This window comes from Mizuhopecten yessoensis, unplaced genomic scaffold, assembly GCF_002113885.1.
Source record: "Mizuhopecten yessoensis strain PY_sf001 unplaced genomic scaffold, ASM211388v2 scaffold8123, whole genome shotgun sequence".
NCBI classification, from domain to species: Eukaryota; Metazoa; Mollusca; class Bivalvia; order Pectinida; family Pectinidae; genus Mizuhopecten; species Mizuhopecten yessoensis.
The window spans coordinates 631515-654639 of NW_018407390.1; the positions used below are offsets into that span (position 1 = coordinate 631515).

A 23125-nucleotide genomic window follows, 5' to 3' on the forward strand; every position below is an offset into this window, starting at 1 on the left:
ATTTCGGCTTTGAGCTCTATTTATTCAATTCAGATTTATAGTCCCGGTCATGTGTTCAGTGTCACTCCACTTTCCTTGCTATCCTTGCTTTCCGCTGTAACAGGAAAAAACCGTTGTTAATAAAATAGAAATGAAAAAAAAAAAAACGTTTGTTGGAAATGCATATTGATGATTAATTTCTGTACTTGATCGTTGTGATAATAACATGACCTGTTCGTTTGTAAATTGATTAAAACAAATATCATACCCTTACAAAGAGGACAGTTTGACTCCAGTCTTGGTAGTTCTGCTTCTGGTATTTTGGATTTAACACACACGTAACCTTTGTTTGCGTGACAATTGCGGTCTATACTTTGCTCTGGCTTCTTTCGTAAAACCACTTCCGGTTCCTGGCCTGTGGTCTCACAGGATGATGACGTAGAAATACTGTCCCTGCTCGAGCTGTCCGTGTCCGATTCTAATCTGCGATAATTTTCCAATGGGTTTTGTCCCGCTGTAAAATATAAGTGATCTAAAGCTTTATTTACGGAAGGAATAACAGCGTTCCATAGTTAAACATCTTACTATTATGATTTATGTTTGTAAATACTAGACCTGTTAATAGAAGTCAATTGTTCCAAAACCCAGTTATCTAAGCATTTCAACCTGTTATATGTACACTATAGTACTGTTAAAATCACCCTGATTCACGCCTATAGATCCATTCCCATATCAGAACCTATCTGCTGATATTTGGGAATCACCACATGTACTTCATCTTCCCAATGAAGATAACGTACCCAATATCTATTCAAACGTTTCCCATTTTTCTTTCTTTTTGCTTTCCCTACCTACCCTCATCCGCTGCTTTGTATACCCCATTTCCCTTCTCTTTTCTAATCTCACATCCAGTCATCCCCAACTGCTTTGTATTAAACTGCCCGTATATGAAAGCTCTTCTCGCGCCCCCAAAATCTGATCTATACCCTCCTTAGTAGGTAATGATGTTGGTGCGTGGAGAGCTGCCATAGGCTGTTTTCACTGTAAAGTTGCAAACATTTTAATAACATACACTTACAAAACATACCCTGCTGATTTTCTAAATATTTTTGAAGTCAATGCCAAATGTTGGTTATTTACATCATATTTGTTTTTACAACAATCCTATATCAATAATGTAAACATATTCTTTCCTATGATAATCCATCTTCTTCTTCTGACATCAGGAGATATCCATTCCAACCCTGGTCCAAACTCTAGTAATATGACGGCAACCCATTCACTGAATCTTATGCATCTTAACATTAGAAGTATACGAAACAAAATAGGCTACATTGACGCATTGACCGACGATGTCGACATTCTTTGTATAACCGAAACTCATTTGGATCCTTCTATTACTAATGAAGAAATTACGCTACAGGGCTTTAGTGACAAACCGTTTAGAAAAGATAGGAATATGTTCGGAGGGGGTGTATTGTTATACTATTCTCCATCTCTCGTAGTTAAAAGAAAACTTGAGTTAGAATTTGCTAATGACGAAGTAATATGGGTACAAGTTTATTCAAATAATATTACACATATAATAGGAAATCTATACAGACCACCTAATCTAAATTATTCTGACGGTATATGGCAGAGACTAAAACATTCCCTCGACCTGGCATTCGATATTACAGATAATGTTATTTTGATGGGCGATCTAAATGTTGACTTTTTAAAATCCTCCAGAGATGAATTATTCGACCTTCTCACTTTGTACCAGATGTCAAATATTATAACCGAACCTACCAGAATAACGGACCATTCAGCAACATTATTAGATCCAGTAATTATCAGTAACACAATCAACACTTTTTTCAGTGAAGTTATTAATATAGACGACAATATAAGTGACCACAATGCTGTTTTTACAATAATTGAAGTACCGAAACAAACCCAAACAGTTTTCAAACGAAAGGTATGGCTATATGACAAAACAGACATCGAAAAGCTTAAACATTTTATCACAAATATATCATGGGTAAACCAATTTAATATGTTTAATGACGTTAATGACATGTGTGATTTTCTGACAACCACTATACTTAACGCTGTAGATATATGCATACCATCTAAATATGTGCAGATTAGACAACATGACAAACCCTGGATCAATAATATTGTCAGAAGACAAATACGTAATAGAAATCGATTAAAAAAGATACTTATAAATAATAATAATGATTTTAATAGGACGAAATTTAAACAATCAAGAAATAAAACAAATAATATGATAAAACGAGCAAAAGAACTTTTCTACGAAAATATCGACTCTATCATAGTCAAAAATAAATCTAACCCCAAAACATATTGGAAATTGTTAAGGTTTGTACTGAAAGGAAGCAAAACTACTGATATATCACCACTTTTTGATGACAATGCTAACGAATTCACGAATGATAATAACCATAAATGTGAACTTCTTAATAACTATTTTTCTTCAGTATCCAGTCATTCCGAAGTAGACCAAAACAAACCTATTCCCATTTTAGAAAAACGAACAGACTCTCTTTTGTCCGAAATTCATATTATACCTTCTGAAATAGTTGATATTATTAACATACTAGATGTAAATAAGGCAACAGGGCCTGACGGAATCAGTCATCGAATGTTAAAACTTGTAGCAAATGAAATTGCCATTCCCCTTTCCCTCATTTTTAATCACTCCTTAAACAATGGTATATATCCCGATAAATGGAAATTAGCAAACGTCATGCCGATCTTTAAGTCTGGCGACGCTCATAATGCTTCGAATTATAGACCAATATCATTATTAAGCTGTGTTGGAAAAATTTTTGAACGTGTAGTCTATAAACATATTTACAACTTTTTTAACTCTAATTATCTTATTTACAAACTTCAGTCTGGATTCTTACCCAATCATTCTTGTACGCATCAACTCATTGAAATGTACCATTCTATGATGTTAGCATTAGAAAACTATGAACATATAGCTTTTACTTTTTGTGATTTTTCAAAGGCCTTCGATCGAGTTTGGCATAGAGGGCTTTTATACAAACTTCAACAACATGGTATTTCAGGCAGTCTTCTTAATTGGATAACAAACTATCTTTTTGAGCGTAAGCAATCCGTCTTTATTCACGATTCCCATTCTTCTGTAAGAAATATAAACGCCGGTGTTCCCCAAGGTTCAGTGTTAGGCCCTTTATTCTTCTTGATTTATATTAACGACATTTCAACCGAACTCTCCTCATTATCTCGTCTTTTTGCTGACGATACGTCGCTTTCATACTCATCACCAAACCTAGAAAATATTGTAAGTGAAGTAAATAAAGACCTAAAAACTCTAGAGAAATGGTCTAAAAATTGGCTGATGTCTTTCAATCCTAAAAAAACCGAAATCATGATTGTTTCTAATACAAATCTACCCTTTCAACCCCAATTTATTTTTAACGATACTTCTATCCTTTTAACAGATAGCCACAAACACCTTGGAGTTATACTAAGTAGCGACGGTAAATGGAATAAACATGTAGACGAACTTATCAAAAAAGTGGCTAAATATATAGCAACCCTTCGTAAAATGAAATGGTTACTCAGTAGAAATAACCTTGAAAAACTATATTTAACGTACATTCGACCATTATTAGAATATGCATGTGAAGTCTGGGACAATTGTGGAATGACAAATTCATCAAAACTTGAAAATATTCAGATAGATGCTGCACGAATTGTTACAGGACTACCTATTTACACAAAAATTGAACATATATTTAATGAAATTGGCTGGGTTCCACTAAGTAATAGAAGGAAAAACAGAAAATTGTCCCTATTCTTTACAATTAAAAACGGTACAGCTCCTAATTATTTGTGTGACACCTTACCAGATAGCATTGGGGATATTTCTCGTTATAACCTAAGAAATTCCCAACATTTAAGACAACCAAACTTTAGGCTTGAAACAATGCGCAATTCTTTTTTCCCATCAACTACAAAAATGTGGAATGACCTAGATATATCTATAAGGAATTCGGCTTCTCTCAGTTCATTTAAATCAAATATAAAATCAAAAGGTAAACCACAAAATAAATGCTTTCTGGTATGGGGTTCCCGTAAATCAAATATACTTCATTGCCGTTTGAGAAATCGTGCGAGCTCCCTTAACTATGACCTATTTAGAGCAAATTTATCAAATACAGCTGAATGTGCATGCGGTAATCCATGTGAAGACTCTTATCACTTCCTTTGTGTCTGTCCCTTATACACCCAGCATCGCAATCTATTAATAAGAGAGCTTCAACCTGTTCGTGATGATTTAACTTTAGACTTGCTCCTATATGGCGATCCTAAATTCAGCATTAATGTAAATACCTCAATTGCAAAATCTGTCCAAAATTATATCAGCAAATGCAACAGGTTTGACTGAATGTGATCATCTTTCTCTCTCTATCACTCTCTTTTTTTTCTCCGACTCTACCTGTGTTACTATCATTTACTTCATTACTCTATCCGTCTTTTCTTCCTCTCTATTTTTCATCTACTCTATCTGTGTTACTATCCTTTACTTTGTTTCGCTCTCCTTCTTTTCTTCGTCTGTATTTTCCATTTCCATATAAAAACATAATTAATGTATATTGCGTAAAATACCTTGTTTATATGTTTATATTCATGTATTTGAAGAAAAGGACTTTGATAAGTTGGTAAAACTTGTGTCCAATTCTTTTGTAAATATTTATTTGCAATAAAATATGTTTAAATCAAATCAGAATAGTAACAGTTTATTGGAGTTAATCGGAACTTAGAAAAAGAATCTTGTTAAGATACTGAATCTTTCAAACCGCGCAAAGATACAAAATCACCATGTGCTGTTGAATTTCCAAATGCAGTCTATTTTAAAAGGATTGAATCCTGTTTTGTTGAGGTTTATGGGGTATAAACCTCAAAGGGCATTGAGACAATTTTTACGAACTGCGTCATATTGAATTAGTCTCAAGACCGATTGAGGTTTATCCCCCATAAACCTCAACAAAACAGGATTCTATCCTTATGCTTACGTTCAGTGCGATATCGATATTTTTTGATAATTTTTAAAATATTGGTTTTGTGCAAGTCTATCACAACTGGAGATACCGAAGCTTATGATGTCACCACTCACTGTAAAACGTCGTCCTAGCTAGATAAATAACTTAGTTGCATTGATTACAACGAAAAAACAAATTAATATGTAAATTAATTTTCTTTAATTCAATTAAAACCTTCTGACAGAATAATAAATCTATTAATAATATAACATAATATACTGATGTATTCATACGCCAACTAAAAAGTTCATTAAAAAATAACCTTCAAAATGTTTAGTAGGTATATTGAGTCCAAGTTCAGAAGAAATGTAAATATTCCGAAGTATAAGATAACACGATCTATGACAGATTTTTTTATCATTCACTGCGATGTGTTAAACTTATGTTACGTTAGAAAAAAAACCTAGCAGGCAAGGTTGCAGCCCCGAAGACGCCTGCGGGCTTCAGTTTTTTTCCATTGCTGAGCTTCATCTCAGGGCTGTACACATTTCCTTTGTAAACTACAAACCCATGCAGTAACAACTGATTCACATAGAGTTCTTCTCCTCCCCATTCCTGATAGGACTTTCCTCTCATATCTAAAACATGAATTGACTCGCTAGACCGTAGTACCTGCTTTAGGAGTTTTCTCTTTGTTGTGTTTCACCAATTTGAAATCGATGTTCAGAATTTTTTATTTAATAATTAACATCCGCAGTATATAGCTTATCATAAGTGTAATGAACAAAAGACACAAACAAGGCATATTGAGACTGAATACTTCAATTCTATTACACAAATAATACATTTGGGCTAAGGGGCTATAACAGCTGTGGTGACTGTTTGGTACTGCCTTCAGTTTGATTTGGCTATCTGGTAAGCAAATACATGTCATTCACGAAACAGTTGTTGCTGGCCGAGCCAGGTAACGTGAATGGAGCAATATTGATGAACTGAATGTAAATTAATAATTCTTGGGGGACTTACGAATTACATAATGATGTAAAATGCCCATAATTAGCTGCAGGGCGGGGTGCTCCGACCCTTTATATGGGGAGGTACGATTTATCCATGCTCGCAAACAGCTGGCAAGTGTTTACTAACTTAAAATCCTTATTGAAATTGGAAAGCAGATGCTATGAACCTAGGCATCATCTGTTATGGTCATGTGGTTGGGATGGTGGTAGAAAAAAAGAAATTCGAGGCGAAAAATTAAAAAAAATCAGATGCCTGATGACTGCAGTTGTAACCAGTTACGTGACTAAACTGACCAATACCTGATCTGATAACATCTTCTAAAAGTTGACCAGTCACATGACTAACACTAATTTATTTTCAAAAAGTTTTAAACAAAATTAATGAAAATTTAACAGTCAAAACAACTAACTTAAACGCATTTAAAGGTCAGAGGTTAAGTATGCAAAAATGCGTCGTGACGTCGAAGCGCGTGTAGGCTGTCTTTCCTCTTTTTTTTTTATCTTTTCATGGGTTATTTCCTGTCTTTCACAGGCAAGTATGGGGGAAAAGATCCGCATCTATGTGTTACCCGGCTCGGAGTTTTATTTAGCAAATACAATTAAATGAGTCTAACACCNCTGTCTTTCACGTGCAAGTATAGGGGAAAAGATTCGCATCTATGTGTTACCTGGCTCGGAGTTTTATTTAGCAAATACAATTAAATGAGTCTAACACCGAAAATAACTTGAGATGAACAAACACAAAGTTGGATATATACATTACCGAAAATCTTCATTCCGTTTCTCGTCCGAGATGGTGGAAATGTACAGCGTTTCTGAGCTGGTGATAAGCATTGGTTAGTCTCCTCTTCCTTTTCCATTTGTAAGGGGTCAAATAGGTTCGTCATACTCAGCGACGTCCGTCGGCAGTAAATCACGCGTCGGTGTTTGAAGCAAAGATCTTCATCTGACATCATCAGGACGGAAAATGAGAGATGACAATTTTTACATATATAACATGAAAAAAATAACACTTTTACAAACCAAAAACACAGTACAGAACTCAAAGATGTATGTTACCTTCCCACTTTCAGATATTTGATAGCAGTGATATGTGTGAGAGTTACCTCCCGTTTAAAAATATCAGTTGAAATTATTATATGCGTAACGGCCAATCAACACAGGAAAGGTGATTAGGACCAATAATGCCGAATTATTTAAGCACAATCGATGCATATATTTTTGTGTAACTTTAAAAAGTGTTATTTATTGATTGACCAGTCCGAAATATCATTCCTAGTAGACATGTTTCATGTTTCGTTTAGATTGGAACTCTTTCATTTAAGAGATCCATGACGCAGTCAGTAAAGTAGCATACCGCATTAACTTTAACATCGAGTTATTATTTTTGTCTGATTTTAAATTTCTCTTAATTTAAATTGTTTTTCTTTTCCCCCCACCTTTGATATGTCAGCCTTAATATCAGGGAACTTTCAACATAAAACCTAATAAAAGAGTCAGCAGGCAGACCACAGGGGCACGGTTCAATTTATATCTGAGGCCCCTCAGATGAAATGGTAAATAAGGAGACCTCATATATAAATTGATAAATTGAACCGTGCCCCCGTGGTCAGACCGAAGGTAACCGTGCTAGATTTCTGTGACTATATCGATATAGGTCTCCGGATAGACTTAATAGGACATCACTAACATATTTAACAGCGATATCGATTAATGAAGTTCTGAAACTGCTGTGAGTAATATACATGTTTATGGATGTGAACTGTTCAAGTCCTTTCCACACATAAGCTTATTTATATCGAGTTCCACCGTCTGGTCGTCCGTACCTCGCCATGTCCGGCCGTCCCCCTTGCCCGGTCGTGTGTCAGTTACATGTAGTCCTTTGAGAGATTTTAGCCCCGTCTCCTGGCATCCTAGTGTGGTTAGCTCTATCTGAAGAAACACCAATTGATCATGTGTAGATTGTTTCGCATGCCGTAAATACAATATTATACATGTATGTTAACATTTAAGATTGCCTGTGGCTTTCACTGATTCTGAGGAGGAAATTTCTTATACAATTTACGTTAAGAATGTGACATTTTCATGATTTTAATCCGGCAATATGATTTAGTTCCCAGTATGAGACACTTCTTTTTCTTTTACCAGTTCACATGACTTTAACCAGTTCACATGACTTTAACCAGTTCACATGACTTTAACCAGTTCACATATGACTTTAACCAGTTCACATGACTTTAAGAAAGTTTACATCTCTTTTCGCTGACGCTGCTGTAGATAGACTTCCAACTCTTTAACTTTAAGGGGGGAACAAATAAAATGTTACTACTGAAAGTGACATACGTATACAAAATTATGAAAAATATTTGAATACGAATGAAACTTCTTAAACAAATAATAATGTAAAATTAATTAATATGAATGTAATATGTGTTGATAGGATACTCAAAGCGGACAACCAAAAACCCATTTTCTGATAAAAAAAAAAGAAAAAAAAGGAAGAAGTCATTGCGTGAACACCGAAGATGTATTTCAACATTTAACAATGAATTGCCGACTGGGGTCTTCAGGATGTACTAGCGCACATTCGTCTCCAATTAACGAAAGCGGACAAAATCACCGATGATTTCTAACTTTTCAGAGGACGAGTACTTTGTGTAGTTTTCGGGATACATTATAGTAAAATATGATATGGGAAAAGTTATCCGCTTTGGGTACTGATCCGTCTTGAGTACTCTCACGTAACATTTCTTGAATAGCTATATATAATTAACACTTCAGTGTTGAATGAAAACTTACATTTCTCAAATGTGAATAAAAAACAACCAATACAACGTTCATGTCATACGGAAGGAAATCTTCTTTTCTTTTCCAAATTATCAAACGGTATTTGTTATTTGGGATTGACAAGGTTTAAATTTCTGTAGCCCTATTACTATTTACCGACTGGCTGTCTTTCTTGTTGTGATGATCGACAGACTCGTTGGTGAATGGTAGGTAACTGTCACGTGGTGATCGAATGTCGTCGTCTTTCCCATCAGTAATACAACAGCAACCTAGCACGTAGTGACGAACAGACATCTCAAAAAGGTGTATAGCAAGAAGGATGGATCTGTCCGGGAAAACGAAATTCGAAGAAATAAGAAACCGGAAATGGTTAAACCGAAACAAACCAAACACGTGATAGAACGTCATTATCTATGACGTCATAATTTGTCGAACAGTATTACCTCCCTTGATGAACATGACATGTAAAACACATTTTTTTTACAAGAAAACAATACAAAACTGAGTCGTGAAAACACAAAAAGCAAGAAAACTATACAAACAACCAAATAACTTACAAACATTGTCCGAAAGATTTGTTTTACAACTACTGGAAAACATTTTAGACATAGACCTAAATGAAATAGTCTGTTTTAAAGGATATCTCTTCTTTTCCTTTTCCTGAAGAATCTACATTTATATCGCTCTATCACTAGTAATCAAAATTTCCAATTTGTTCACATTAACTAATGATGCCTTGCTTTTGTTTACAAAATCCATTACGTTGGTGAAGGGGAGGACAGGGTTTAATGAACCGCCAATTTTCAAATTTCCCCCCAAAAATGTATCAAAGATTAATGTTCTATGGTACGGTAAAAGTTCGGTAGTCATTGCGTATCGTTTTCTTTGTGAAGTAAACTTTTAATTATCTCGTCAAATGAAATGCAGTCCAAATTTTTCACCCAGTAGAGGATCTGGAACCGTGGTTATGGTATGATGTCTGAGGTTTGTGATGTCAGAACAAGAGAGTTATGTCCGAGTTTTGTGGTTATGGTATAATGTCTGAGGTTTGTGATATCAGAACGAGAGAGTTATGTCAGAGTTTTGTAGTTATGGTATGATGTTTCAGGTTTGTGATGTCAGAACGAGAGAGTTATGTCAGAGTTTTGTGATTATGGTATGATGTCTGAGGTTTGTGATGTCAGAACGAGAGAGTTATGTAAGAGTTTTGTGGTTATGGTATGATGTTTGAGGTTTGTGATGTCAGAACGAGAGAGTTATGTCCGAGTTTTGTAGTTGTGGTATGATGGTAACTTGAAGTAGGGCATAGTAGCCTGGACCTTGGGAAGAGACTTGACACTTTGAAGACCTAGAAAGAGAAAAACATAACAAATATCACAACATAAGGGGCAAAGCAACACATGTCTACTTCAACAATGTCCATTTCCAAAATACATATATTTTTATAATAGTTTTATATAATTTTTATACACAGATGTATCAATTCTTTTTTTGGATTTTTTTTTGTATCATTTTTACTAGATTTCTTGTAAAATATGCATATAGAGACAGAAAAATTTTCATTTCCATACATCCGTACATATACTCCCTTACACCTGTACATATACTCCCTTACATTTCTACATACTCCCTTACAACCATACACATACTCCCTTACACCTGTACACATACTCCCTTACACCTGTACACATACTCCCTTACACCTGTTCACATACTCCCTTACACCTGTACATATACTCCCACCTGAACACATACTCCCTTACACCTGTTCACAAGTGGAATCCACTACAATGACATCAATTATTTTTTGCATGACTACACATTGACAATCAATATTAATCAAATTCCTGAATCTGAACATTAATATTTCAGGGCTCGATGATCTCAGCGTAGCTTCGTTGTATCGAGCATTTCCTAAAACTACCAAAGACGTTATTCAAATATGTGTTAAGCAGGGGTTATTTGAACAGCTGTTATATTTATGTTTGATTCCTTTGATAAAGAATATATGTAATATAGGCATTACTTATGTTTACTGTGGTTTCTGAGAAGATAATTTTTCGGCCTTCCTTTAATTCTCATGCGTATGCCATCCGCATTAGGGATGCTGTTCAGAGTTAGCACACGACCATTTCTATATCCTTCCCGTACCAACCCCAAGGCCCGAGGGCTTGGATTGGTCGAGGGTTCATACAGTGTAGGATAGGCAAATGGTCACATTATAACTTTATTTTAACATATATAACACATTGTGATTATTCTATTACAATTTCAAAATTATTAGCAATAGCAGATATCGAGTGCACATAAAATATGCTGAATCGGAGGTAAAATGGATATGGTGCGTCCATCATGGTGGATATGATGGATATGGTGCGTGGCGGCCGGATCGTTGGCTCTTGCGGTGCTATTATTGTAGTAGTAATCCACTCCGATTTCAAAGGTGGAAACAAACACATACGTCAAGTGATCATGATCTTTGGGTCATAGTCTGATTCAACTTTACTGCGTAAGCAAGGTTGAAAAAATGAACTTAATTTAATAGGAAATACAGCCACGGGGACCGAAGAGCCAGTTAAAACCCACAAAATCCGGATGAAAAATTACTTCTGATTTATTACCCTCACCACATTGTGCCAGTCGTCGTTACAGTCTATTCAACCCAAGGAAGTTCACTGTTTTAAAAAGGGCATAAATTGAAATCGAGTGTATAAGAAACCAGATATTGGAAGCGAAAAGATTGTTACCGAATTTATAGCTTAACATTAATTCAGATTTATTGATTTAACAATAAATCACATTATATTTGTATCACAGCCCTCTTCTCCGGGTTATATGTTGGGTAGTTATCAGCCAGAGCAAAGCACTAAAGATTTCCGCTGTCGTTTTTCAGTGTTAGAGTCACCTGCCCCTGATTATCATGTCGACAATGCTGTTATCTTCCCTTGAATAAATTTCGTTTGAATAACGTTTCGACTACAGAGTTGTGTCCCTTGCGCTGAAAATGAAAATCTCCAATCGCGAAAGTTTCGGTAAAAAAGCTGTCGTAACGATGTAAACAACGTCGTGGCAGTGATGGCCGACATGCAAAACCGACGTAAAATCGGCCGTTTCAAATGTAAATTAAACGCATTAACTGACAATAATAACAACAACGATGTCCAATATCAACTGCTAGACCACGACTATGCGACAAAACAAAGTGGCACTCGTTCACACATTGAAGAGACGCAGGCTAATGAGGCCCCTACTAAGCTTACTGGCAATTTTACTAATGAGCCGACACCGACGTACGATGAGGATCCCTCCAGTACTAGTGATCACGAATACGTCAATAACTTTTTAACCTGGTCGTAGGGTAGACGAGTGGTTAAACTTGCGATGTTATCGGAATACCTGGACCAGAAAGGTTGTAAAGAATGTGGTACTAAGATACGGTTGTGCAATACCCGACAGGAAAGACATTTTGGCATGGGAAGTATTTTTTACATCACAATAGTCAGGATTATATTCTATATTTGTTATTACATGTATATACCCAATAGGCCTATATTTGAAGTTCATTTTTTATATTACATACAACAGTGTTATTTTCACAATGTGATATTTTTATACCACAATATCGTATGTTGTCATTTGTACATAATGTAAAAGTTTATTATTGTCGTATAGTGTGATATTTGTTAAACCACAATATATGTTGTTATCTGTATATAATGCAAGTTTATTATTGCTATATAGTGTGATATATTTTTTTGCCACAATATGGTATGTTATTTGCCTATGATATAGAAATTTATAATTGTTGTGTAAAGTATGTGAAACTTTGTTATTGTTGTTCATTGTGACATTTTTGCTATGACACAGTAACGTGCATTGCTTGTTATAATGTTATTTATATACAATGTGCAATTTTGTTTTATATTGGTTATTTGAAGTTATTTTAATGGTTGGTAATGCCTACTGTATTATATTTGTATATAAAAATTGCTATATTGTATGTTGTATATTTTATATATGACTTTTTGGGATTTAGAATTATTATTGGGTACAAATGTAAGAGTTGTCTCTCTTCTTTGTTTAGTTTTTTTGTATCTTTATATAGTTTTTTCTATAATAAGTAAGTCCGCAAGATATTTATTTTTGTCGCCTATATTTTCTTTTAGTTGTCCTAAACATGTTGCATTGGCGTAGAAAAAAAAAGCAATGCCTCATTACATTTTTAGGCGGAGGGACGGGGAGGTTTGTTAAGTCAAATGTTTATGTTAAAAACCCACCCAGCCCACCCACCCTTTGCTGCTGTTGGTTTTGTTTATTTCTTCATGTGGTTGTGTAATAGGACGATTAATAGTGATAAAGATAGTGCCGTCGCTGGGGCTGGAACCCGCGACCCTTGGTTCTCCAGACCGATTCTCTACCGCTGAGCTAAAGGGAATATCCCTACAGCTGACGCTTGTAAGGCAACCGAATTAATCCACATCTTTTACAGTTGCTGTTACGAGCTAGGAGTTCCTCGTCACGGCTTCCTTGAATTTTGTGCTTTGGCGGATGACGCACAATCCAGCATTACTCCGGATTGTTACCTCTCTGCTGCTCTATATATACGTTTAACCAGTTGGGTTATGCATAATATTTGTGACATAACGACGACATTGGATCACCACGTGACAGTTACCTATATGTGATATTTGTGGCATAACCAGTTTGGTTATGCATTGTGCTTTGGACAGATATTGGACACTAAATTTGTGGAGTAACTAGGTTACTGAAATGTGACAATGAATGATATTTGTTCTCTTGTTGAACTTCCGGTAAATGGCACGGGGTTCATCAGGGATAATTTCATTCGGAAATTTGTAATTTCATTATTTGATATCCGGAATTAGTTTTCAACTATAAAGGGCAGAATTGACAATTATACCACTATTGAAGGGTCGGCAATTCATTCATACTATAACATAATTAAGCAATTAACCTCAACAGGAAGCCGTGACCAACAACGCCAATCCAGTAATTCTGATAAATATTTTAGTAATACATTTTTGTTGTTCATGTGATTTCTGGGATAATTGCATATGTTTCCTATACTTCAAATGGAATCTGGACTGAATCAGCTTTGGCAAGTAGGGGAGGTGGCTAGGTCACTGGTGGGAAAGATATTTAACGATATTTACAATATTGCACAAGGTCACCGGTACTTCCAATCAATGCGCCAGTGTGCATATCTAATCAACTCACTCGTCATTGTTAATTTGTAATCATTGCTACAGTATATTTCTAACCAACAAGTTGCATGTACGTAAACAACTGTGTGTGGTAGATTCAAATAATATAAGAAATTCAGTTCCTGTAAGACTCACATTACGTGAAATGAAATACAGAACATGTATTTACTTGGTCTGAACCTCTTTATTGAGAATCATTACATTTATCATAGAACAATAACTTACAATTAGTATTTTCACTAGATATTGACAAATGTCAGTAAATGTTTTATATCAAAAGGATCCGTTGCATGGATCTTTTTCGAAATTATTTACTTTGTATACAATCTGTATTACACAGCCTTGCTATAATTACCTTGGTAATATTTTGATGTCAAGATGAATGGAAAAAAGGAATAATGAATTAAAACACTGTATTAGAAAACTAATATTAGGTCAGATTAACTCAATCATCAGTTATCCACATTATATAGGTTGTGTTACATGGGAATGGCATACACACTACATGCATCATCTCTCGGTGAACTTGTGTCGAAGCGTGCGATGACTCGCTGGCCACCTGACTGTGCCATGTTTATTTCCACAAACACGGATCCCGGCCCATCGATGGTTATTGACATTGGTACTTACGTCATATTCCTAGTAGCTGTTAGCGTGCGTCTGCGCTCACATAGAATATTACCTCGGTAACATATCAGAGTTTGTGTCGCTCACATAGAATATGACCTCAGTAACATATCAGAGTTTGTTTCTGTCGCTCACATACAATATGACCTCGGTAACATATCAGAGTTTCTGTCGCCTGCAAACAACATTGCAGATATGTTTATCACGCTTTTATTCCGTTAGACTATCGAAAATCTATTTCTCCGGGTCTTCGTTCCTAGAGTTTCTGTCGCTCACATAGCATATGACCTCAGTAACATATCAGAGTTTCTGTTGCTCACATAGAATATAACCTCGGTAACATATCAGAGTTTCTGTCGCCTACAAACAACATATGTTTATCACGCTTTTATTCCGTTAGAATATCGAAAATCTATAACTCCGGGTCTTCGTTCCTTAGAACTTTGGCACATATGACCTTCGTCCATTTTTTTTCTGATTTGTTTTAAGCTGATAATGTTCCAGTATTTTATTCGAATGCTTATATTATCCATTGTTTTGTCCTTGAAACTTAAATGGGTTTGCATTACTTTTCGTAATAATACATATTTAATATATATTTCTTATATCGGCTTTGAATTCTTCTTTATCCGTTTAGAAATGCTGGTAATCCGCGAGTTCGCTGCCCATTTAGTCGCGGTCCCGGCGGTAGAGTTCCATGAGGCTTAGTGTAGAATCGACGAAGTAGAACCCCCACTGTCTCTGTGCCTTCCTGCTGGCTCTGTAATACCCGAACGCTACAGCTTCGTCCCCGTGGGCGGTCCGCTTGAACTCCATCCCTGGATGATCAACAAATTCATATTGTAGATGAAAAGGTTGTGCTTTGCATTCGTCAAAACAATTTCGCTTAAAGTCTTAGTGATATTACATTTTATGTGAAACGGCATCTTTTATGATCACTTAAATATGGTTTATTTTATTCAGATTTATATAAATATTATGGACGGGGCCTTTCTAATACTGTAATTACAATGTACTTGTTTCAAATATGTTGCTTCATTTATTCGAATAGATATGTTTAGATAATGAAATATGTTTTAGTCAAATTATTTACAACAAACATTAGTTTAAGAATTTAGATTAATATAATTGCATAATGAACGGTTTGATATAATACCCACCTCTTTGAATGTCTAGAAATCCGGGAAGCCACCTGTCCGGCTCCGTTTTGACTTTTACACTGACTTCTTCCATGTGACGTTCTGTGAAACCTGTAAAAAGAATTGTTGTTTCATAACATTTTTGATACAGCAGTTTGATAACTAGTACAATAAATCTGGGGCTCTTCTGAATGCATTATGCATGTTCTATGAACTTAATATAGGCGTCAGTTTTACCGAAACTGACAATACAAACTGGGAAGTCACGCCGATTTATGTTTCTACTGGTAAACATTTTAATTTCAGTTTCTTTTATCACATCGTTTAAGTCTTAACATAAGTATTTCATTTGTAGAGAAACGGTGCAATGTGTAAATACCTACCCATGGTGTATGTGTTCCAATCATCTCCAGTACAGTAGCCGGTGTCGTGGCTGATTTCACCGGAACTGGTTCCACCACACGCCGGATATGCTGTACTAATTTCCCCGGTTGTGGTGTCAAGCTGAATCTCCTCCACAATTGTCGACTCACCAATACTTCCGGCGCTGCTTGAGATGTCAGTCAGCGAAAGATCATTTTTGGCGCTCTCCTGGAAATATAAAAACTGCAATACAGTGACAGTTCCAATTGTACACGTGGAATCATGACGTAAAACCCATACTACAACCGTAAGAAAATGCATTCCATGTCATTAAGCATCGATTTTTAAAGTCAATGAGTATTTTAGTGACCTGCAAAATGTTCAAACCCATTTCTATTATTTATATATGAAGATGTATACATTTCAATGTAGGCATGACAAGAAAATCATGAAAACAAATATGCCGTATTTCTGCGCTGGGAAATCCTCTTTTTGGAAAATCCAATTCAGTGAAGGTGTTAAATGGGTTTTTTTTAACAAGTAAAAGAAAAAGTTTTGCTTGTAAGAAAGTAGCTCTGGTTGTGTAAGTCTGTGATGATATTTGTGGTTACATAAGTAAAACCGAATATCGTCATGGCAATAGAACTTACCGGCTGGACGTTGACCCTCATGAGGTAGGTCTCTGAACAGTGCCTCACCAATCGGTCAGCCATCTCGTTCTTGTTAATGTGTTTGGTCAGTTCTATCAATTTCCGTCTCCTATAAATATGCCGATGTACATAATAATTATCGAAAGAAGTCGCTACATTCAACTATCAATGTTGTCGGAATTGCCTGTAGACTACGAGCTTAGTGTCTCCACTCATACCCGAATAAACACGAGGCCTTATGTCCAGAATCGCTCATCTGCTCATAAGTACGTGTACTGACAATGCAAGACAGATGGAGTTGTGTCATTGAAACATTAAATTGATCTTATTGAACTTGCAAACAAAAGGATTCAGCGGTCCTAATGACATTTGATCCTAATGATATTGAAAGTGGATTTACACGTTAGCAGTGAAATTAGGTGTTTGCAAACGTAGTACCCTTTTACGTGAGCATGACACCGGTAAAATACTTAAGTCCCTCAGCATCTTCGCTCGTTACTAAATGTCGTTCGGATGTTTCACATGCAATTTTTATTTTGCTCATGTGACCGTCAACGTGATTTTATCTCGAAACAATTAACAAGCTGCAGTGTATCGGCTCTAGACATTTTTTTGCTCTGTAGAAACAAAATTGGAATGCATTTGACCCCTATTGCATTGAATGAAGGTAAAAGCGATTTCGTTTAAAAATTGTGTAGCGTTCTACCTAGTGAGTTACTGGCCAAAAGTCACGACTCAATGGTATTTCGGGTATTCAAAAGAAGTCATATGGTCGTTTGGCCGTTCTATTAAATACAGCCATGGGCAAAATTGGTTGCACTTCCTCCCAGCGAGCACATGTAATTTCTAGCTTAGGCCAAGGGTCCATTTCCTTTTAGTAAATATGGAAAAAGGTTTCTACAGGTTCAGTAAACACGAACAAGATCCATGTATAGTCATTCTTATACAAATGGTCACCTAATAAGTAGGATATCTTCAGCAGGTTTGTCTACACATCAGTGTAAATGAGTACAAGCAAAGTCAAACAACGGGTGTTTTGAAGGAAAATGGACATATATTAGAAATATTCCTTATTTTCTATATTTGTAGATGATCGAACTGATGTATGGGTTACCGATGCTTTTACCGAAAAATAAATTTAACATTTATAGAGGGTCTGTTTCCAGGCATATCATCAAAGAAACATAATTCAATAAGTATAAACTTGTAATGTGAACACTTGCATAGGCGAAGCTGGCCTGTCCTCACCGATTACATGACAACTTACACTTGGTTCTGTTTCAAAGTGTCTAGGACGTCATACAGGCAGCCTTCCAGGCCGTAGTCAAGGCGATCGACGATCTGGTTTGTGATGTTCGACACGACATCGTCACTTGCCTAGAGTAAAAGTATAGATACAAATATACATGGGGTAAAGAGCTGTTTACTACAATGCGAGTATACACCATGGTTCAACCATTGAGGTGTTTTTGCCATATCTACATCGTTCGGTTTCTATCAACTAGTTAACAAACAATCCATTCATAAAATTCCTCAATGTATCACCACAAGTGGTACAGGAACCACTTAGCGTACCGGAACATCTATGTTTTGTGGGGTAAGTAAAATGTTGTTCTCTTGTTTTGCTGTTGACTTTGTTCTTGCAATTTTTGTTTGACATTTTTTCCTTTTCAAACTGGCTATTTGGTATTGCTGAATTTACTAAAATTTCTTGATAAAGCTCGCACTCTGACAGATGCACTAGCAAGTGTTTTCGTCATGATATTTACAAAACGATAGTTTGGTTGCCTAACAACACCTACGGTTTTGATTTTCTCCCTGATGCCCTGTTCCACGCCGTTGTTGATACGACGGGCATTCCTGATCTTGTTGAAGTCTTTCTGTGCCTTGTCGCGCTTCTTCTGTAAGGCTGACAGCTCTCTTGACTTCATTGGTGTGTTGCCGTGGAGACGGTACAGGATGGCCGTCAGCTTCTTCTCGTATTTGATGTTCTTCTGCACAAAATAGACCGACGTGGATATTAAATCTTAATAAGGTTCTCGTTGTTGCAGTCAGATTCTTTCCTGTTTCAGTAATGCTCTCTACAATGTGCACATGTATATAAAGCTGGACACAGTTGCAGATAACCAAGTAATTGTATACAACTACATGGTCCAGCAACAACCAAAATAACTCCCTAAATTACATGATTCTATAATGGTTTAAGTACTGCATACGTGCTTTATAATTTGATGGTAGGGAGAGTGTATTAGTAATACCATTGGAAGAAATGACATGTGAACCATTATGCATATGCAAGACCACACACTTGTGTTTTTTTTCTAACGAATCAGAAAGCACTCATGTATATGCAATAAAGTGCCTTCTGATTAGTTAGAAAAACACAAGTGAATGGTCTTGCTTTTATCACATACCTTCCGTATTTGGTAGAGATCGATACAAAGATTTTATAAACTTTGATATTTTTTGAAAATACCGGGAACTTTTTAGTTCGCCGTGACAAGGGGATTCCCATAAAAAGTAGTTCCGGCTAGTAGGTAATTACAACATTCCGTATTGCACATGTGCAATACAGAACGTTGTATTTCTTGGTCTGAAAATTGCTCGTATTACTATAACAAGATTCAACAGGTATGTGATAAAATATGTATATTCAATTTTATGAATTTGAATCAACACAATGATGCCATACACAGCAAGGCGACAAAAAGCGTAATCGGTTAGTGTATCAAGCGGATCAATAGAGTTAACCAAGCTACAGAAAACAGGTAGAAAGGAAAATAAAACAGCACTAGTCAATTATTGTTGTCTCCTGTGAATCTACAGGGAGTCCGCATACGTCATCTGTAGTACCATCATGCAATGGGGACAGAGCAGGTCAAATATTTCCATGAACCTTCAGGCGGTATGGAATGGTTCCACATACAGCTGTGTATTGTTCCCACGTCCACCACTAATCAAGTTGTTCTAATATACAGGGGGACTATATTAACAACGGTCGTCTATATATAGCCAGACACCGTAATTGTTAAAAGTCAGGAGTAATAACATGTACAGGCCGCTACTTACCTGTCTGAATTTCTCGTCATTTGCCACAGTTTGCTTGTGTTTCTTGATCAAAAAGTTCAGAAGTGTCACCTTACGCTTCAGTTCCTTTACCGAGACTTTGTTGAACCTATAATCGGTGCAAGAGGATGATATGATGACGTTACAAAAGCCAAATGAGAAAGACACTAACACAGCGAATAGGGCTAAACAATTATTATACTGTAACTAAATCATTGCATTGAGAGTAATACAAATCGAATAAATAAATCGAATGCTAGATTCGTGGTGCTGTCGTTGACATATGGTTTACCAGCAGTGACCTAGTGGTAAAAATACCAATATAAATGTGAAATGCGTCGTCATTAAACGCACAGTCCGGTCATGTTTAAAGTTAACAGGACAGTGACTATGATAGCGATAAATTAATTTTACTATGGCCGTTTGATGGGAAGTTGAAAAACATAGAAAACAGGTATTATTGGCCTCGTTCTCCCCTTCCTTTAACAATGAGGAGGCCACCTGTTGCATTTGGTATTTCCCATTTTGTAATTGACGATTAGCATTTCGCATTTGGTTGAAACCCTTATCTTTATCAAAAGAAGGTTAGACCAGGGTTAGTTGGGCCACTTTTCATGAAACGGCCTAGGAAAATAATTCGTCGCTTTCAACTCGTGTATATAGCTCTCTCGACCATTGAAAGCCGGTGCTAGAATTGGACCTTTTAGATTATGCATTAGAATTTTGCTGCATTTCGCATTCCTTACAAACGTCTGGAGTACCCTTATGGAGTGAGTGATGACGCAATATGCCGGGTTCAGTCCTTTCTAAGTGAACGACGATAGTGTGTTGCCATCGGATCTGCTACCTCGCATGACAAAGTACTAGACTTCGGGGTTTCCTTTAAGTGTCGGTGTTAGGACCACGAACATATTGCCTATATTCCAAACCGATCGGAGAGATTTGTCGTCGCCATAGGCTTCGCTATCTTGGTATACTGATGACACACAAATTTACATGGTCTCAAACCACAGGGCAGTTGGGATACAAAATCAGAAAAATCTGGAAGCTTGTCTGACAGACATCAGTACCTTGATGAACGCCAATGTATATTATCATTCCAAATGAAGCATCGCGCATATGCCTTCTTTGGTAGATTTGATGTCGGTAAAGACTCGTTTAATATATATACCAGCCTATCGGCTGAAACATCGTCCGAGACAGTTACTCAATGTCGTACATCTATTATATACTAGTATTCACATAGTTTTGTTGATTTCCGTGACTTACGTCTCGAACTTTAGTAGGTCTTCTTTCTGAAGGCGAGTCAGTTTTGGTAACTCGTTCGTTTTGCAGGGGCATGACAGGTCATCTGCTACCAATGCCAAAGTAACCTTCTCCAGAATGTCAAACAAGCCATCAAAATCTATAGTAAATGTGAAACAAGCCATCAAAATCTAGAGTAAATGTGAAACAGAATTTTAAAATATATAGTTAATGTGAAGCAGAATTTCAAAATATATAGTAAATGTGAAGCAGAATTTCAAAATCTATAGTAAATGTGAAGCAGAATTTCAAAATCTATAGTAAATGTAAAACAAGTCATCAAAATCTATAGTAAATGTGAAACAAGTCATCCAAATCAACAGAAAATGTGAAGCAGAATTTCAAAGTATATAGTAAATGTGAAACAAGCCATCAAAATCTATAGTAAATGTGAAACAAGCCATCAAAATCTATAGTAAATATGAAACAGAATTTCAAAATATATAGTAAATGTGAAGCAGAATTTCAAAATATATAGTAAATGTGAAGCAGAATTTCAAAATCGACAGTAATGTAAAACAAGTCATCCAAATCTACAGAAAATGTGAAACAACTCGTCAATATCTACAGAAAAAGGTTAACAGACCATCAAAATCTAGAGTAAATGTGAACTGACCATCAAAAGATACAGTAGAGTGAAATAAGTCATCAATATATACAGTAAATATGTCGTCAATAAAACTAGTTCAGATTACAACAGATCTTATTGATTAAGTGATGTGCTACCGTAATGCTACAAGATACCACATGGTCACAAACAAAGTTGGTCAAAAGACACAATTTATCTGAAAACCCCCCATATAAACATTTGTGAAATTAGCACGCAAGTGTGATCACTTTTAGATAATGATGCCTATACAGATTTCGTAAGAGTGACCCTCTTACCCAAGGTCTTAGTAGCTAGCTCCGTCATGACTGTCCGACAAACAGCAACCTTAGAGGTGTTTACAAAACATCGCAATCCCTCATCTGTGTCAGCAATGGCCTCCGTCAGAGATACGAATCGATCAATGCTGCAAAATATTTCAAAAAAATCAAACGTAAAGGTTACAAGTTTCAAATGATAAGGTAACAAGATGTTTGTAAGAAGAGCGTGATCGAGGGGCCACTAGACTGCTAATCCATAACATAACCACTGTATCAAAACGAAAAGACGCTAATAAAAACTGGAGCGACACTAAAACAAAACGAAACCAGCATGAAACAACTTATAGACAGGACTGGGAGCTATGCGGTCAGGAATGGCTGTCGTCAAGTGGTGTGGTCGCCATCTAATAAAAGGCTTTAAAACATTTCTATTAATATACAAACTACAAAAATAAGCGATAGCTGCTGAACTAGAACTTAAGCAGTGCCGGTGATGTACCGGAGCTACGATCGCTATATGTGTGAGCAAGAATAGAACGACTAGCACCAGCAGTGGTTTGTCATAATGAACCGGAACTCGAGTCTCTATCAGTTCCAGTGATGTACCGGAAATAGGGTCACTATCAGTAACAGTGATGTACCGGAACTAGATTCGCTATCAGTACCAGTGATGTACCGGAACTAGAGTCTCTATCAGTACCAGTGATGTACCGGAAATAGAGTCTCTATCAGTACCAGTGATGTACCTGAACTAGAGTCGCTATCAGTACCAGTGATGTTCCGGAACTAGAGTCGCTATCAGTACCAGTGATGTACCGGAACTAGAGTTGTTATTAGTACCAGTGATGTACCGACACTAGAATAGCTATCAGTACCAGTGGTGTACCGGAAGTAGAGCTGCCATCAGTACCAGTGATGTACCGGAACTAGAGTCGTTTTCAGTTAGTTTAAACATATTTTATTGCCAAGCAAATGGATTGGGCACAAGTTATCAAACTTATATTAAGCCCTTTCCTAGCAAGTTACAAGCATACATTTACAATAGTACAACAAGATGGCAGAATTAATATACATATA

At 36.3% G+C, this 23125-nt stretch overlaps 2 protein-coding genes across 4 annotated transcripts in view; both read right to left on the bottom strand.

Annotated features, from left to right (window-relative positions):
• Positions 1-2: 2 nt before the first annotated feature.
• Positions 3-9215, bottom strand: LOC110455022. 3 transcript variants are annotated; one of them, XM_021504905.1, is made up of 5 exons: positions 8963-9215; positions 7846-7951; positions 6783-6965; positions 254-493; positions 3-94 (listed from the first exon to the last, which is right to left on the bottom strand). In XM_021504905.1, exons 1-5 carry the CDS (start codon positions 9212-9214, stop codon positions 48-50), a joined length of 828 nt encoding a protein of 275 aa, XP_021360580.1. In that variant the 5' UTR covers position 9215; the 3' UTR covers positions 3-47. The 3 variants fall into 3 exon arrangements, with proteins under 3 accessions (XP_021360580.1, XP_021360579.1, XP_021360581.1); XM_021504904.1 differs by having other exon boundaries at positions 248-493; XM_021504906.1 differs by lacking the exon at positions 6783-6965 and having other exon boundaries at positions 248-493.
• Positions 9216-14205: 4990 nt separating this feature from the next.
• LOC110455043 overlaps positions 14206-23125 on the bottom strand; it is a 12299-nt gene continuing 3379 nt past the window's right edge. Inside the window, exons 2-10 of the mRNA XM_021504939.1 lie at positions 22067-22194; positions 21146-21281; positions 19880-19985; positions 18613-18804; positions 18078-18187; positions 16811-16919; positions 16181-16388; positions 15819-15908; positions 14206-15476 (exon numbers count right to left, since the gene is read on the bottom strand). Coding sequence (XP_021360614.1) covers positions 15328-15476; positions 15819-15908; positions 16181-16388; positions 16811-16919; positions 18078-18187; positions 18613-18804; positions 19880-19985; positions 21146-21281; positions 22067-22194 — 1228 coding nt within the window. The 3' untranslated portion in view covers positions 14206-15327. The remainder of the gene's footprint in view (positions 15477-15818; positions 15909-16180; positions 16389-16810; positions 16920-18077; positions 18188-18612; positions 18805-19879; positions 19986-21145; positions 21282-22066; positions 22195-23125) is intronic.

What these genes read in the sequence shown, in the direction of transcription:
- LOC110455022 (XM_021504904.1), bottom strand. Translation starts at nt 9,214, where the DNA reads ATGACGTTCTATCACGTGTTTGGTTTGTTTCGGTTTAACCATTTCCGG. An exon ending in AAACGGAATGAAGATTTTCG is followed by an intron (nt 494 to 6,782) that starts GTAATGTATATA and finishes TATATTTTACAG; the next exon opens with CGGGACAAAACCCATTGGAA. An exon ending in AAACTGTCCTCTTTGTAAGG is followed by an intron (nt 95 to 247) that starts GTATGATATTTG and finishes TTCCTGTTACAG; the next exon opens with CGGAAAGCAAGGATAGCAAG.